Source organism: Orbicella franksi, chromosome 2 (assembly GCF_964199315.1).
Source record: "Orbicella franksi chromosome 2, jaOrbFran1.1, whole genome shotgun sequence".
NCBI lineage: Eukaryota > Metazoa > Cnidaria > Anthozoa > Scleractinia > Merulinidae > Orbicella > Orbicella franksi.
Genome location: NC_138146.1, coordinates 33293046 through 33308744, shown reverse-complemented (window position 1 = coordinate 33308744; position 15699 = coordinate 33293046). Strand labels below are relative to the sequence as shown.

Below are 15699 nucleotides of genomic sequence, written 5' to 3'. Positions count from 1 at the left end.
CAGGCAATGGATAAGCTTTATCTCGGAGAATTCTCGGCTATTCCTCGAGTGACTTTCTTAACGATCGTCAGACTGTCAGACCCTCAGTCTGCAACACTTAGCTGGAAAAGCCAACCAAGCCCTGGTGTAGTTAAAGTACATGTAGCTTTAAAGTAATGGAACCAGAAGAAAAATCAGGCTTGAATTGCAAATACCCAATCCATCAGGCAAGGTCAAAATCCTCTTTTGCCTTTTAGATATCTGCCTTTAGATGGGGGCAATAATTGTTCATAAACTGTAACCATGGTTTTTGGAAGTATTGTGCCCTCGGAAAATAACAGAACTTAAAAAATAATGCGACAACTCCAAAGTTCTGCACGTGATGGGGAGAAGAGAGAGTGGAGATCGAGTTGACTTGAAAATTGCACGACTCCGATAAGGTTTATCAACTCAATCTTTGGTACGTTTTACATTAAAGGTGATTAGGTAATTTGAAATGAGCAACAACAATGCGCCATCCACGGGTTGACCTGCTATTCCAAATACCTCACCCTAGGGGAAGGAACTTTGTTGTCATGCTTGGCATATTCCCTGGGGTGGATGATAGAGGGGCGTGGAATTAACAGAGCCATAAAAGGTCATTAAATACGACGCAACATAACGTAGTCTATGCTCGGTTCATACGCCGCATTTCTAGCGGTGGAATTCAATTAAACGATTGTAAACCCATAGAAAGAGCGGTCTATTGCTTAATTAAGAGATATTACACTGAGATAGAGGGGACGTAAGGGTTTGCGGTGATGCGGTTTTGCGGAAATTTTTATTTTAATTATAACCTGCGGTGTTGCGGTTTTAAAGGACTAAGCGGTTTTCTAAGTTCACAAATTGTAGTGCTGATTCTGTCGAATTGCGACCAAAAAACGGGTTTTCCGACTTCGTTTTCGGGTCTTAGATCTTAGGTCTTTGCTTTCGGGTTTCTTCGTTTTCGCTACAACCAGCCTTCAACACCGACGTGTTCTTTGAACTAGACACTGGGGAAAAAATGAAAACGATTGGCCTTAGTTGTCCAAGTTAACAAAACGTGCACATGGACGCACACGATAATTTGAATTACTAGTCAAGTCTAGCAAAGAAAATTCCATATCCTGCTTATACCAAAACCAATTTTAATAATCATTGCATGATCCCTTCAAGGCTTGTGTCATGTTTCATTTACTTCTATAAGTTTCATTGTTAACCAGTGCCGAGAGAGTTCAAGTTGATTTGATTGATATTTAATTCATAAAAAATTGACAGATTTGACACGATTACTTTAAATGTAAATATTTTGACTCTAATACCTTGCAATATAATAATTTAACCTTGTCAATACAAGTTCAACGGAATGAGTGTTCATTTTTAAGCAAATCAGTAAACACACGATCCATTGATGTCATGTTAATCCTAGTGGCGTTCATTTTCTCTGTTCAATTTTTCTGTACAGGAAGTTTAATAACCTCTTACTTTTTGTTCTGAGGTGATTTCTTTTCCTTTTTATGGGTGTTTCTTAATCGATAAACTTGTTTAATAGAATTTTTTTTCTGTTGTTAAGCTTGAATCGGATTTTTACATCTTTAAGAAATGAACCCTGTTTGAACTTGGGTAGAACGTTTTAATTTTTTTCCCCCTCTGTCTTGTTTCAACAATATATCGCTGTTGAAGGGAATTTGACTCTTATCTGAATGCAAACACTTTTTTGCACAATGCAGTACATATGGTCCCAGCTGCAAGGAAACCTGAAAGCTTGATGACTTGAAAAGGGCGATTTAATGCTCGTAAGATTTGAAAAATGTTGACAGGAAGGTAGATCACAAGAGAGAAAGTTCTGCAAATTACTGTTTATATCACGGGAGGCAATGGCTTTGTGGCTGTTTGCACATACAGTGGAACCCTCAATCCGGTCACCAATGAGCCACATTACTAATGGGCCGTATAAACGGAGTGGCCGTGCTAAAAGGGTTATTTGAACAAGAAAATGACTGACTGAACTTCTGCTCGAGCCAGAATATAGTGGCCGTAATAACGAGCTGGCCGTATTAGCAGGGAGGCCGTAGGGCGGATTTCACTGTAATTTCAAGGGTAGAGATTTGTTAAGGCACTTCAAAGAAACCGCAAATGACAACAGCGTATCTAACTGAAACTGAGCTTAACAATGACAATAACTCAGATTTCTTGTGTATTGTGCGAAAACGCCGTAAGCCTCTCCTCCACACTACTGCGTTTTCGTTGAAAACCGCATTCTTCTAATGAGCCTACCGTCCCCTGCAGCAAATGAGTTAATGAGAGGAGTTTAGAATTCATCCTGCCTCAATGTATTTATGACTTTTGAAATTTCCATTGGGTAATAATTTTACTAAAAAGTATTTAATTGTTTAATTTCTACTAAGTCATGCAACACTACGATCAACTTGCAAGGCTTCATCATAACAAACGTTAATCCTTAAAATTAACTAGCATCTTAAGTCCTCAAGATATGGATGAATGCCTCATCGTTCACTAATTTTAATTTTACTTTTCCTGGGTTTTTGTTCCATAAAAAGCAAACACTCGACAAGACAAGAGAGGCAGTCGACAAGAGTCAGTTTCAAATGCGATAAGCTACTTCCAGAGCAAACTACAGATATCTTATTGGTTACATTGGTAAGAACAACCGTGCAAACAAATTAACCGAAATGTGATTTAATTACAACTTCCGATACAAAGAGAACAGGCCTATCTCTTGTCAAAATCTGGCATCGGCTCATGACGATTGCGAAATCACCAGGCCAACTAATAGTTATGTTTTTGGGGAAGGAAAACACACGTGCACGACCCTTTATGGCTGACACAAGACAACTGTTTAATGAGCATGCGTGAAAAGCATGACCGATGTATGTAAGGACTGTTACCATATATTACTAGTATTAACTCATACAATAGACCCTAATCATAAATGGCTGCCAATTGAAAATTATTTTGTGTGCATTTAAATTAGCCTAACTAAACTCGTTTGAGATTAAAAAATTTTTAATATATAATTGGCAGCCATTTATGAATAGGGTCTATGTTTGTCGCGATGCATCAGTGATCAGAAGTGGCAACTGCAAATTAAAGTAAATCATCGCATTGGACTGAAGACGAGTTAATATGGATTCTTATCGTACCCGGGGTGATACAAACCTAGGTTATGCAGGTAGCACACAGACCTTAGGTGTCAAGCCCTGGAGTAGCCCGACCTCGTTTACAAAGGATAACTGGAAAGGGCGTTTTGGACTGGTTTTCATCTGCGCACTTTTGCTGTTTGTTTGCATTGCGCTCGCTATCGTCCTAATCTTGACCCATGTCAGGCAACCAAACGACCATTGCAGTTCAAGCTCATGTTTGGAGGTTGCAGGTGCAATAAAGCAGAACCTGAACGAGTCTGTTGATCCGTGCAAGGACTTCTTTCAATACTCCTGCGGCGGTTGGATCAAGAACAATCCAATTCCATCATCCGAAAATTGGTTCGCAGCTTATCGTAAGCTAGGTGACGAAAATAACAAGAAACTATTATTACTCTTGTTAGAAGATGACGACTTTCCAAGCGGACACGCTGTAAGGAAAACTAAAGACTATTTCAAATCTTGCATGGCGGAAGACCAGAATGACAACACTGCTCTCCCTGAGTTAAAACGTCTTATTACTCAATACGGATCGTGGCCACTGGGAAATACTTCATGGAAGGAGTCAACATGGAGTCTTCCTGAGGTTTTAATGGCATTCCAAAGGGAGTTTTCATACATGTCACCTCTGTTTGTGCTAAACGTTGATGTTAATCCTTTCAACTCTTCACAACACGTTCTTAAGGTACATTTATCTGCTGTTTTTAGCTATAATTTGTAAACTTATCCCAGTTAATGAAAAACGACTATTAACATATTTTGCGGAGTTTAATTCCACATGTAATAAGAAGCAATCAAGGATCAGAGAGTCATTAAAACTCTTTTGCTGAAGGATATTCCTAAACTTTCCAGAAAAGTTGGGCGGGGAAGTGCGGCCCACTTCCCAAATCCCTTACCCTATTTATGACCAAAATTTGCGCTTTTTTCGACCCTATTTATGACCGTTGCGGCTCACACAATTGGCCTAAACATAAGTTATGACGGGCTTTTGTTGACGGTCTTATTGATAACGATGAAAAAGTAGCTTCTTCTAAGAAACATATCCAATTCGAGACTAGAGTGCTAAAACCATACCCTATTTATAACCAAAATGGCCAAAATCGATATCCTATTTATGGCTAAAACGGCTGAAAAACCCTATCCTTTGGGGCCGCACAGACCTATATAGCCCATATAACGCGGTACCCCCCAGAAGTGTGTTTGGAATACACAGGATACGACTGTGGTGTAAAGTAACGTTTTCTTTTTCAAATGAGTAAAATCGGTCTAAGAAATGAGACGTGTGAACTGAATTTAAGCCCACCTTCCTGCTTTAAACGTTATATGCAAAACTGCAATAATAATAATAATAATAATGGTGAAGATGATAAGATATTAGTCTGGTTTATAAAGAACGACAAACATCAGGGTGAATGTTTCCACATGGCCTTAAAAGATATATTTTACAAGTTTCATACCGAAATACCAATATATACTGAATGCATGTTGATAATTTAGTGCGAGAGATATTTGATAAAATAGTGCTTCCTCTCCCTCGTGCTTTGGTTACTTAAATTCCCTTTTAGCTGCATTTTTTGACTGATTTATGTGTTCTATCTCTTTTGTTATTTTGCAGATAACACCTCCATCCTTGAGTCTTATTCCTGCGAAGTACTTGAGCCCTGATAACAAGGTATTGTGCCAGAAGTTATCTGAATGTTTACAGAAAAATTCGAAAAAAAATCGCGGGTGCTTGTGGCTCACCGCCCAGAAAGATTAGGCGTGTGTCTTGTGGGCCAACCGAAATATGGTTATTTAAAACCTGGTTACAAAACAATCAATTTACAAATTAACACTGAAGAAAACCAAGGAGCACAGAGGGCGTTGGACAGAGACAGAACATTGGAACGCAAGGTGTACAGGAGTTCTTTTTTGTGAATTAAAAGCCTTTTAAGATAGCAGCATCGGTAGACTCTTAACAGTATGGTTAGGTTAATCCAACAAGTTTGTTTGGTTGCCATGCACAGTAAGTAAGAAACTTAGAATTTATGGCATACTCATAAATCCAAAAACAGTTATGATTCCCGAAAGCCCTTGCATTCATTCTATTTCAGACGCGGTTGGCTTATTTGAAATACATGACCAAAGTAGGAAGGCTGCTCGGAGGAGGAAGTGACACGAAAGACCAAATGGCAAAGGTTTTGGAGCTGGAAGGAAAGATTGCAAAGGTACGTAAAAAAATACTGTAAATATTGTATAAAATATTGTTAAGCTGTCGTACGTGTAGATTCAAATAGAACAACAGCGTTTAAAAGCTTGGCGCACGGTGATGGCGGCCAGTTTTGATCCTTGGGTGAAGTTCTTGCGTTGTTGAGGTCTTGTAATCGTTAACTTTGCGTGACCTTCGCTCCACTCAGGAGAAGAAATGAGAGCCGGAGAAATGCTTCAATCAAAAAGCGTACAGAAATGGCCCAAAATCCCATCCAAAGGTAGTAATTAAAAAATTGACCTGAGAGATTTTGAAATTTAACACGAAAATTTAACCCGTGAGATATAGCAACAATCATACGCACAAATTATGAACTCTCCCCACCCAAAAAGTTCTTAATATTTTTAAGTCATATTTTTCTAAACGGAGTACTTCATCAGTGTCAGTTGTTTTGGTTTTTGTTGTTGTTGTTGTTGCAGATCATTCCGCCACGAGGTGTGATACTCAATAATTTCCACCTGAACATGAACATAACAGAGCTTGAACGCAGGGCTCCAGGATTCGGGGTAGGTTTGGCTTCCTTCTTAAGAGTCGATTAAGAGATTAAAAACAATGTACCAATGAGCAAATGAAAGCCCTAATTTTGCACGGAGTTAAAATAGTTACCAGTTGTGGTTTTATCATTTGTCAAGATCTTTCAAGTTTCAGTTCAGAAAGCAATAATTGCGCAAAAAGTCCTCGTGCCTTTAGTCTAGAATCTAAAGTATAAGCTATTCTAGGAAGGTTCACTTTCATATGCAATTTCTTAGCAATTTACGCCGGGTTTCCTTTCAGTTCACATGGTTAGGATTTATAAACAAGCTGTTAAAACCGTTCAATGTCTGGGTGAATTCTTCGGATAGAGTGTTTGTACATTCCCTCGAGTATCTACGAAATCTATCTCATGTTGTTACTGAAACAGGCAAGAGGTAAGAACCACGACTTTTCAGTATTTTGTGGTTAGAACGGAGGCGTCTCAAACTCACGATTTGAGGAATCGATCAAATATTAATGACTTACGCCAATCTCGTCCCCAGAGTCTTCGTTCCCCTTGACCAGAGGTCGGAAAACGAGAGCTGTGGGAGCAACCATTTTGAAATAACCGAATTCTGATGATTCTGTCCATCCGGTTTCACTGCGCAGTCTGCATCTATGGCGCGTGCCTGAAATGGTTACTCCCAGAGCTCTCGTTTTCCGACCGCTGGTCAAGGGGAACGAAGACTCTGGGAACGAGATTGAATTTACGCCTATCGAGTGAGACGTGACTGCCCTAAGTGCGCGGTGTTTTGTTACAGATTGGGCCGTTGAGAATTTGAGCGCTCTACAAGGCATTGTATGGAATTTAAAATAACGAAGGATAAAATCGCGTAATGAAATAAAATGTTACTTTTTTTGAATAAAATTAAGAAAATATACTCACCTTGCCTGGTTTCTGTTGTCCATTTGGCCTATTTCGTTGTTTTTGGGGGCTTTTAAGGTGTTTGTCGCAGCAAATGGACAATAGAAACCAGGCAATGTGAGTATATTTTCTTAATTTTATTCAAAAAAAGTAACATTTTATTTCATTACGCGATTTTATCCTTCGTTATTTTAAATTCCATACAATGCCTTGTAGAGCGCTCAAATTCTCAACGGCCCAACGTGTAACACAACACCGCGCACTGAAGGTGGCCGAACACAGTTTTCGCGCGCGCTTTTGCTGATGCAATTCAGCGCGCGCACAAGGATTGAAAAACAAACATGCCTTCAATAGAGCGACCATTTTATTTACTCAACACCCGCACTATATGCGCTATTTTTCTCCCTTATTGAACGCAGTGTATTGATGCCTTTAGTCTTATATTACAAAGCTATGTTAGAAAAGTTAACGACGCAAAGAAGCCAGCAATTCTCAGCTTTTTTTTTGTTACCGAAAGAACCCAGTTAAATGCAGTGCATGCGCAGTTGCTCGAAAAATTGAGACCGATTTCTTTTGCAGAAACTTGCCGATTTCTAATGATCCAGTCGATAGAATTTCAAGAAATTTGGCAAAAAAATAATTCAGAAACCACGCGAATGATCTATCGCAAAAAATCTGAATTTTGACATAGGGAATTTTTAATAATACAGAACATGCAATGAAAACGATTTACGGCGAATTACGAAAGTCGCCTATGTCAAAATTTTATTAGAACATTGTTGACAGAAGGGATTTAATGTCAATTTATAGTGGGCAAATGATGAAAAAAATCTAACGATTGAATTTTTTTTAAATAAACAAAAACCATTTTTTAAGCCTTGTTTTTAACCAGCCCCGTTGCCATGGCAACAGCACTCACCTTAGCCAAAATGTGAGAATAAACCCTTCTGTGGTTAACCTTGACTCTTGCAAAAAACGGGCGCCAAAGCATAAATAGCTTTAAAGTAATGGTGAATTAGGCAGAGGCTCTTGAAAACTGTGTTCGGCCACCTTAAGGCAGTCACGCCTCACTCGATACGCGTACTTAAATCACTAATATTTGATCGATTCCTCGAATCGTGAGTTTGGGACACCTGTGATCAGTGCAGTGCAATACAGCGATGGCTGAGGTGAAATTAAAATTTGTTGTTATTAAAAGGATCCAGGATCTGAGCGTCGGAAAATGAATTTTAGGCAGTTGTTAATTTGGTTAGTCAAGCAGTCAGTCTGTTTGTCAGGTGGCTCGTAACTGGGTAGTTGAGCGGGTGAATAAGTTATCAATTGATAAAATTAGGCTAGAAGCTGCAAAACGTACGTTTTATCACAAGGTTGCCATTATTTTAAATTCTTATTTTATTTTTTTATTTTTGTAGTATTTTAAGCAGTTTTTAAATTTCCCGTTTTATTTATTTTAATATATTCATTTCATCTTTGTTTTATTTTACAGGGCCCACATTGATATCAGCTTTATAACTGATGTGGTTACCCTATATATATTTTCAATTATTTTTATTATCATCATTATCATCATTATTATTATTATTAATTTAGCACGTTGTGCCTAGTTTTATTTGGATTGTAGCTAAGTTAGTTTCTTTGAAAATAACCAGTAAGCAACATTTTGTAGGGATTCCTTTTCGCAGTTGAGCAATTGCTTCTTAAACGTAGCTTAGAACTTGAAACTTGATCGATTTCAACAAAATCTTAATCCCAGGACTCTGTCAAATTACATGATGTGGACCTTCGTACGTTCTGTTGTCCCCTACTTGTCGCGTGACGTTCGGTCTGCATTATTGGAGTATCAAAAGGAGATCGAACGGAAGAATTCTGCCGCGACACGATGGCTGTCGTGTCTGAAGGACATTAATTCTTACTACCACGGACTTACATTTGCTCTGGGCTACATGTGGGTCTCGAAAGTTTTCGACACAGACGTGATACCACTCGTGAGTGAGAAACTTTATCTCTTCTAGATGTGTTTGATTTCTTATTGAAATAGCATGGCATGGAATAAAGGGAATTGTGATTGATGATTGGCAGTGAATCCGCGCTCAATTAATTGTTATCCAACTAATGTATCAGGTCAGAATTTGATTTACCACTGTTCTGTTCACAGCACTTTCTTGCAAACTTCTGGCTCATATTGGCTTCAAACTGTTACAAAGTTTAACACATTGGATTCTTGTGTTTGAAGGCTATATGTAGTGTAGTGTTTTCCGTGCGTCACTTGACCGTGAAAATTCAAAAATGAGTAACAACCAATCAGTGACAAGAAAACGAAGCTAAAATTCTTAACACACCACTGTATTTCTATTGACAATAAATGCTATTTTGCAGATGCAAGAGATGATGACAACGATCAAGAAAACGTTTCGAGATGAAACGTCACGTCTCGAGTGGATAGATAATCAGACCCAACGAAAAATTCACGAAAAGGTTTGAATCAAAATTGACTGATTGTGATATTCCTTGTAAGATTGTTGTTACAGTCGTTCATTCGAATCCATCCAAATGCTACTGGTCACATGGTCTTGATGAGAACCAGTTCTAACTAACACAGGTGTAAGCAAAATTCAATGGGCATTAAAGGCAGATACTGCATCGCTGTCATTTAACAGTATTTAAGTACTGAACAGTTGATGTAAACTTATTATAAATCTTCCTAGAAGTTTCCTTTTTTTATTTCAAGGAAGAAGCTATGAAAAGCAAGATTGGTTTTCCAAAGCTCTGTGCTAGTGAAACACTGCTGAACGAGTATTATAAAGATGTAAGTCCCATGATTGATGTAAACGTAAGATCTTTCTCCCCCTCCTCCTCCTCCTCCTCTTCCTCTTAGTCTTCTCCCTTTTTTTTTTATTCTACCTCTCTTTTCTCCTTTTCTCCTTTTCTCCTTTTCTCCTTTTCTCCTTTTCTCTTTTTCTTCTTCTTCTTCTTCTTCATCATCACCATCTTCTTCTTCTTCTTTTTCTTCTTCTTCTTTTTCTTCTTCTTTTTCTTCTTCTTCTTCTTCTTCATTCTTTTACTCTTCAACTTCGATTTCCTTCTCCTTCTTCTTTTTCTTTTTCGTCTTGTTGCTTTTCTTCTTATTCTTTGTCTTCCTACTCGTCTTCCTCTTCGTACTCATCTTCATCTTCGTCATCGTGACGGTCTTCGTCTTTGTCTTCGTCTTCGTCTTCGTCTTCGTCTCTTCGTCTTCGTCTTCGTCTTTGTCTTCGTCTTCCGAGGCGCATGTTGTTTTACATCCAGCATTCCAACCATTGGATTTGTTTACAGATCAATGTTCGCTTCATTTCATTTCATTTTAGGTAAACACCAGCTGCAACAGTTACCTCCTGAATGCACTGGGAGTGATGAGTTGGCAAACAAGGTCTTCTTTCTCAAAATTTAAGAGTCCGGTCGACAAAGAACAGTGAGTACAACCAGTACACGCCTCAGAACATTTCTGAGCGTTCACAAGCTCGGGTGATGGCTGGTAGAGGAACGCAAGGCTTGAGCCAGCTGACAATAGTGGAAAGCTGTCGCGCAGTTTTAACTTAAGTCGCTCTTAACAAAGCTGTCCTCACCACTTCAACAATACTTTTAAAACTATTTACACAGTTCTAAATATTTACACTCGGGGAACAGGGATGGCGCAGTGGTGAGAGCGCTCACCACCTACCAATGTGGCCCGGCTTCGATTCCAGCCCGGCGCCATATGGGGGTTCAGTTTGTTGTTGGCTCTCCGTCCACAAAAATTAACATCTCCAAATTCCAATTGGACCAGGATAGAAGACCTGCATGAAAACCAGCTAAGGCTGGTGTGGCTTCCTCTCTAAATATTGTAGATTTGTTTATTCTATTTTATTTCTTCTTTTTTCCGTTACAGGTGGCATCTTGGACCTCAGCTGGTGGAAGCATATTACTTACCTAACAGAAACGAAATAAGTAAGAAAAAAAAATGATAATAAAGTAACTAGTTAACTACCTATATGGGAACTAATCAATCCTACTGGTTTACGAGATGTTTGTTGGATACCTGTTTGCAGCATATTGGTGTAAAGAGAACTAGATGGCTGAAGACTATGCTGTCAGATTCCCTGGGAATACGCAATTTGCTGGGTTCGCTCTCTAAAAACATATATCAGTTTGTACTTCCTATAGCAGTCTTCATCCTATATGTCAGTTGTTTTGGTCTCTTTTTCACTGTGCTATTTTTATAGAATATCTCAACCGTAAAATCTTGAAGCGGATTTTGTTTCGTTTGAGATATTAATCTAACTGGGCACACAGTTTCTGCATCTTGAAACATGGATGTACGTGGAAATTTTGCCTTATGGCTGTAGCAAACTGCCTAGAGAGCTTAGTACTCCGCACTATATTTTCAGTTTCCAGCGTTCTATCGAAATTGACTTACTTAATTATTTTAGTGGATCTTGTCACTTAACACTACTCACGGTAGACTTCAGTATAAAAATCTAAATGTCACATAATGCGTTCGTTTATTCTGGTAGACATCCTGGCGGGAATTTTGCAGCCTCCACTTTTTTACGGAAGAAATGCACCAAGGTATTGTGGATCAAAGTATAATTTCTTCATTGTTTGGACACGCTTGCGGATCGAGTGACGAGTTACAGTTCTTAAAAGCCACTTATGTAAATAATAACACAGATAAGTGCATCTAAAAAATCTTTCCTTAAATACAAGTATATGGAAAAGATGGTCAAAAAATAAGGTCTGTAAGAAATTTATGGCTAATTAACAGGCATCTTTATTTAACCATTATAAAAACTTTTTGGTATTTTCCCGTTCTTCATTTGAACCTACATTTTTCTGTCATATTTTCAGAGCGGTGAACTTTGGAGCAATGGGAATGACCCTTGCACATGAGCTTTCCCACGGATTCGACGCACGCGGTCAGTAAAAATCCATCTTAAATTTCAAACGATCACCGCATCACTGTAAAACTTGATTTGCTAAGCAAGCCTCCTACGAAATTGTCAAATCAGCAACGCATGTACAGTTCAAAGGGGTAGACCCGAGTGAAGTTATTGCAAAGTCTATATCAATCGAAGACCACAATTTTCTAGGAAAGGAGCAGTTTCTAATGTATGTTAATGTATGTCACCGGGGTATTCCTTAACTGGTTAATTATAACCCTATTCAGCCTACGAGGAGGACGGGGGTGGTGAAAAGTTCTCGCTCAGTTTAGACCCGAGTGAAGTTATTGGAAAGTCCATATCAATCGAAGACCACAATTTTCTAGGAAAGGAGTAGTTTCTTATAAATGTTAATGTATGTAACCCGGGTATTCCTTGACTGGTTAATTATAACCCTATTCAGCCTACGAGGAGGACGGGGGTGGTGAAAAGTTCTCGCTCAGTTTTCAATATTTAAGCAAAAGCTACCAAATTTTGCGACATTTATCTTAAATTAACCTGGATTTAAGTTTGTATGTCATGTCGTTGCAGTCATGTTTTTCCAAATTTGGAATCGCTTTGTTTTTATTAAGAAAATTCAACCTTATAATTGACAGTTATTGTTATATTTTAGGACTTTTAAGCGTTAATGATTTCGATTCTATCGATCCGAATTCTAGTTTTGAGAGTGAAAATCAAAATAAGGCACTAAATAAAGCTATTTCTTTCACCAGGGAGATATTTTAACAAAGATGGGGAAATAATTGATGACTTGTGGAGCAAAAACACTTTAGAAGGGTTTGAAGAGAGATCCAAGTGCATTGTGGATCAGTACAACAAGTATCCCGTGGATGGTGGGGACGAAGGCCAAATATATGTAAGACACAATAAACCATCATAAATGAAGTAAAGAACGCAGACTAAAGTAATTGAAAAGATGTCGCCAGTAAAGAGATTTTTCTGTACAGCAATTAAGGTTTTCACTTTAAAAGTGACACCTTTTTAAAAACGCAGAATTATCAATTTTTTTTTTTAATTTCCTCTCGCACAGATCGATGGGAAACTCACTCTAAGCGAAAACATTGCTGACAACGGTGGCATCAGACTCGCTTACTGGGTAAAGCGTTGTTTAATTACTACTCATATTGTTAACATGAAACGTTTATATGTCTCTTCTTGTTTCTTGTGACAAATTAACAGAACTGAGGAGATATAATTGGACTGGAGGTAGCGTGGCCGATTGGTTAGAGCGCCGGATTTGAAATCCATAGGTCCCGGGTTCAAATCCCGTTCTGACCGCTAGGTGATATTGTTCTCGGTAGCCCGGTGAAACACCCTCTGAAAACATGGCTGCCGTAGAAACATTACAATGTATAATACTGAACATTTTAATGTCTGGTGACTTAAAAGTCACCTGACCAAACACTTGGCGCCCCAAATCTTCATCCTATAATTTTGAGGCCAAGCCATAAAGATGGGATCACTAGTGCTGGAATGTTTTTAGGAGTAACATAACTTTAAAATCCGAAGTAAGGAAACTTGCCAACCCGTCAAGGAAGCTTAAAAGACTTGGGGTTTGTCTGTAAGTCAATCATTCGTATCTTCCAAACAGGCGTACAAGGATTGGGTCAAGAACAATGGTCCAGAGACATTGCTACCTGGCCTCAACATGACAAACGAGCAGCTCTTGTTCGTCAGCTTTGCTCAGGTATGGGCACGAAACCTTCCTTTCAGTTATTGGGGAGTTTCTACGACGGCGACGCCGAGGACAACGTCGATTGAAAAATGAATTTATGGTTTACCAACGAATCTCGCGATACTTTAAGTCATTTAGTTTGTTTCTCGAAACTGATTATGGAACACAGCGCAAAATTTGGAATATAAATCTCAAAAATTATGCTTTGTGGTTTTACGTTATCCACACAATGCAACGCACGGAATTTGGTCATTTCACGTTGTTGAACACGCATCAGATACCACACTACACCGGAGAAATTTGAAAACACAACAATCACAGGTCATTTTGGATTTTTGTTCGAGTGAAACACGGACAGGGGAATAACACAATTATTGTAACGTCATCGTTTTCGAAAAGCTTCGTGTGCAAAATGTTTTCCGTCCACACCGTGGATATAACGCAAAGCCGGAGTTTTCAAATTCCTCCGGGTTGAAGAGCATTTTCGAAAAGTACCGTTTTCGTGACGGATTAGTGTGGACGGTAGGCCTAACCGTTTGTCGAAATGCAAAAATTCAAAGACCATTTTAGCATATGCAATTTCTGCAATCTAAATTTGAACGCATGAAAACAATAATGGTATATGTTCAGAAATATGAAAGGCGGGAGTATGATCATAGTAAAATATATAGTTTTACGTTACAAGTTGCTGATTTTCTTGACTTATACAGCGTTTGCTTTCTTTGTAGGTGTGGTGTAGCGCGTTTACTCCGTCAGCTGCCTTTTTAAGGGCAAAGATGGACAATCATGCACTGGCCAATTACAGGTAGGACGACATCATTTATACTGCAGTGCTAATAAAATAGGTCCCTTTCTAAACAGAGCATTGCAATGTTCTGATCATGAAGGTTTTGCAAAACAGAACATTAACTACACTGGAAAGCAATCATCGGAGACCCAGAAACACAAATAGTAGATTCACCAAACGCGTGCAACCAAGTCGGAAAATTAAAGGACAAATTGACGGTTCGAAGCTTGTAAGACGTTCCCGCCACCGACCTCATCAATTGTACAAGTCAATTACACAATTCTAAAGCTCTGACGAAGACAAGTTCACAGGTCCATTAATTTAAGAGAATGTAAATTTTAACACCGACTGCTGTATTTCTTCAGGGCAATTGGACCTCTATCGAATATGAAAGAGTTTTCAGAGGCCTTCAACTGTCCCGCAGGTCGAGGGATGAATCCCGAGAAGAAGTGTAAAGTATGGTGAAGCAAGAACAACGGCGTACAACGCTACCTGCATTCACCCCAAGCTTTTCAGATGCGGCGTTTGAGCCAGTTGTAGTTACAGTTTTCTTACTTAATTTTCTTTGAAAGGAAAAACGATATCAATTTTATGTTGTCAACAAATAATGGTTCCATGCATTTGACAAAACTGTAGTTTTTATCTTGTTTTCTTTTGATTAATCTTTCCGTGGCACTGTTAAGTAACGAACGTGACATGTTTTCAGGTCTTCGTCACACTGTTGAGAAAATTTCCGTCCTTGTTTTTTATCGCCTTCTGACAGGAGAATTAGACAAACACACATTTGGGCGCGTAGTTCTCAGCTGACTAAAAAGGGAGAATGGTGTCCCAACTAATTGTGATGGAGATTAATCTGTAAATCGTTTACTTTACGGAGTATTAGTAGATTTTGTAGAATAGTCCTTGATAAATGACAAAACCTCGTTAGGAAGCAAGGATAGTAACGATAGTAAAACATAAAAAAGACCTATTTAACTTAGCGGCTCTGCGATTTACTCACAATCCACTGCAACTGGGTAAAAATCGTTGTGCAGCGTGAGACGGAGTTAATGAATTTTTTAAGTATTTCCCTAACTTAGAAGAAATTAGAACTAGGAGGCAGTGCCGCTATATATAGGAATCGTATTTTGCAGAAGAGAACACATGAGTTTAACCAACTGGTTTAGAAAATTAACACGTAAGAATCTGGCAAAATTATTTACCAGTCATTTAATGTCAATCATTTATGCTGTATAACCTTTTAAAGATGTAACCAACACTTCAGAAAAAAACTAAGCCTAAAAGGAATTCGCACCTAGTATTACATGAGTGATACCGGTCCAGTCCTCTACTAACCTAACCAGGAGCTGGTAATGTTGTGAGTTCGTAATATGGTCGTATATGATGAAGACATGCAAGTGAATAAATAAAATGCCTTATATTTGAACTGCAGGTGATAGATAAAATATATGAAAGATATTTGCAGTAATAGCTGTATGTACTCAACTTATGCAGTTGT

The 15699-nt window shown here is 38.6% G+C and overlaps 1 protein-coding gene across 1 annotated transcript; it reads left to right on the top strand.

The window, feature by feature from the left end:
- Positions 1 to 3064: 3064 nt before the first annotated feature.
- On the top strand, positions 3065 to 15349 carry LOC145479429 (endothelin-converting enzyme homolog). Its single transcript, XM_081457795.1, has 17 exons — positions 3065 to 3843; positions 4774 to 4830; positions 5252 to 5365; positions 5826 to 5912; positions 6181 to 6314; positions 8538 to 8769; positions 9161 to 9259; positions 9513 to 9590; positions 10129 to 10232; positions 10689 to 10747; positions 11314 to 11368; positions 11648 to 11715; positions 12453 to 12595; positions 12770 to 12835; positions 13331 to 13426; positions 14143 to 14219; positions 14567 to 15349. Exons 1-17 carry the CDS (start codon positions 3145 to 3147, stop codon positions 14664 to 14666), a joined length of 2268 nt encoding a protein of 755 aa, XP_081313921.1. The 5' UTR covers positions 3065 to 3144; the 3' UTR covers positions 14667 to 15349.
- The last annotated feature ends 350 nt before the right edge of the window (positions 15350 to 15699 follow it).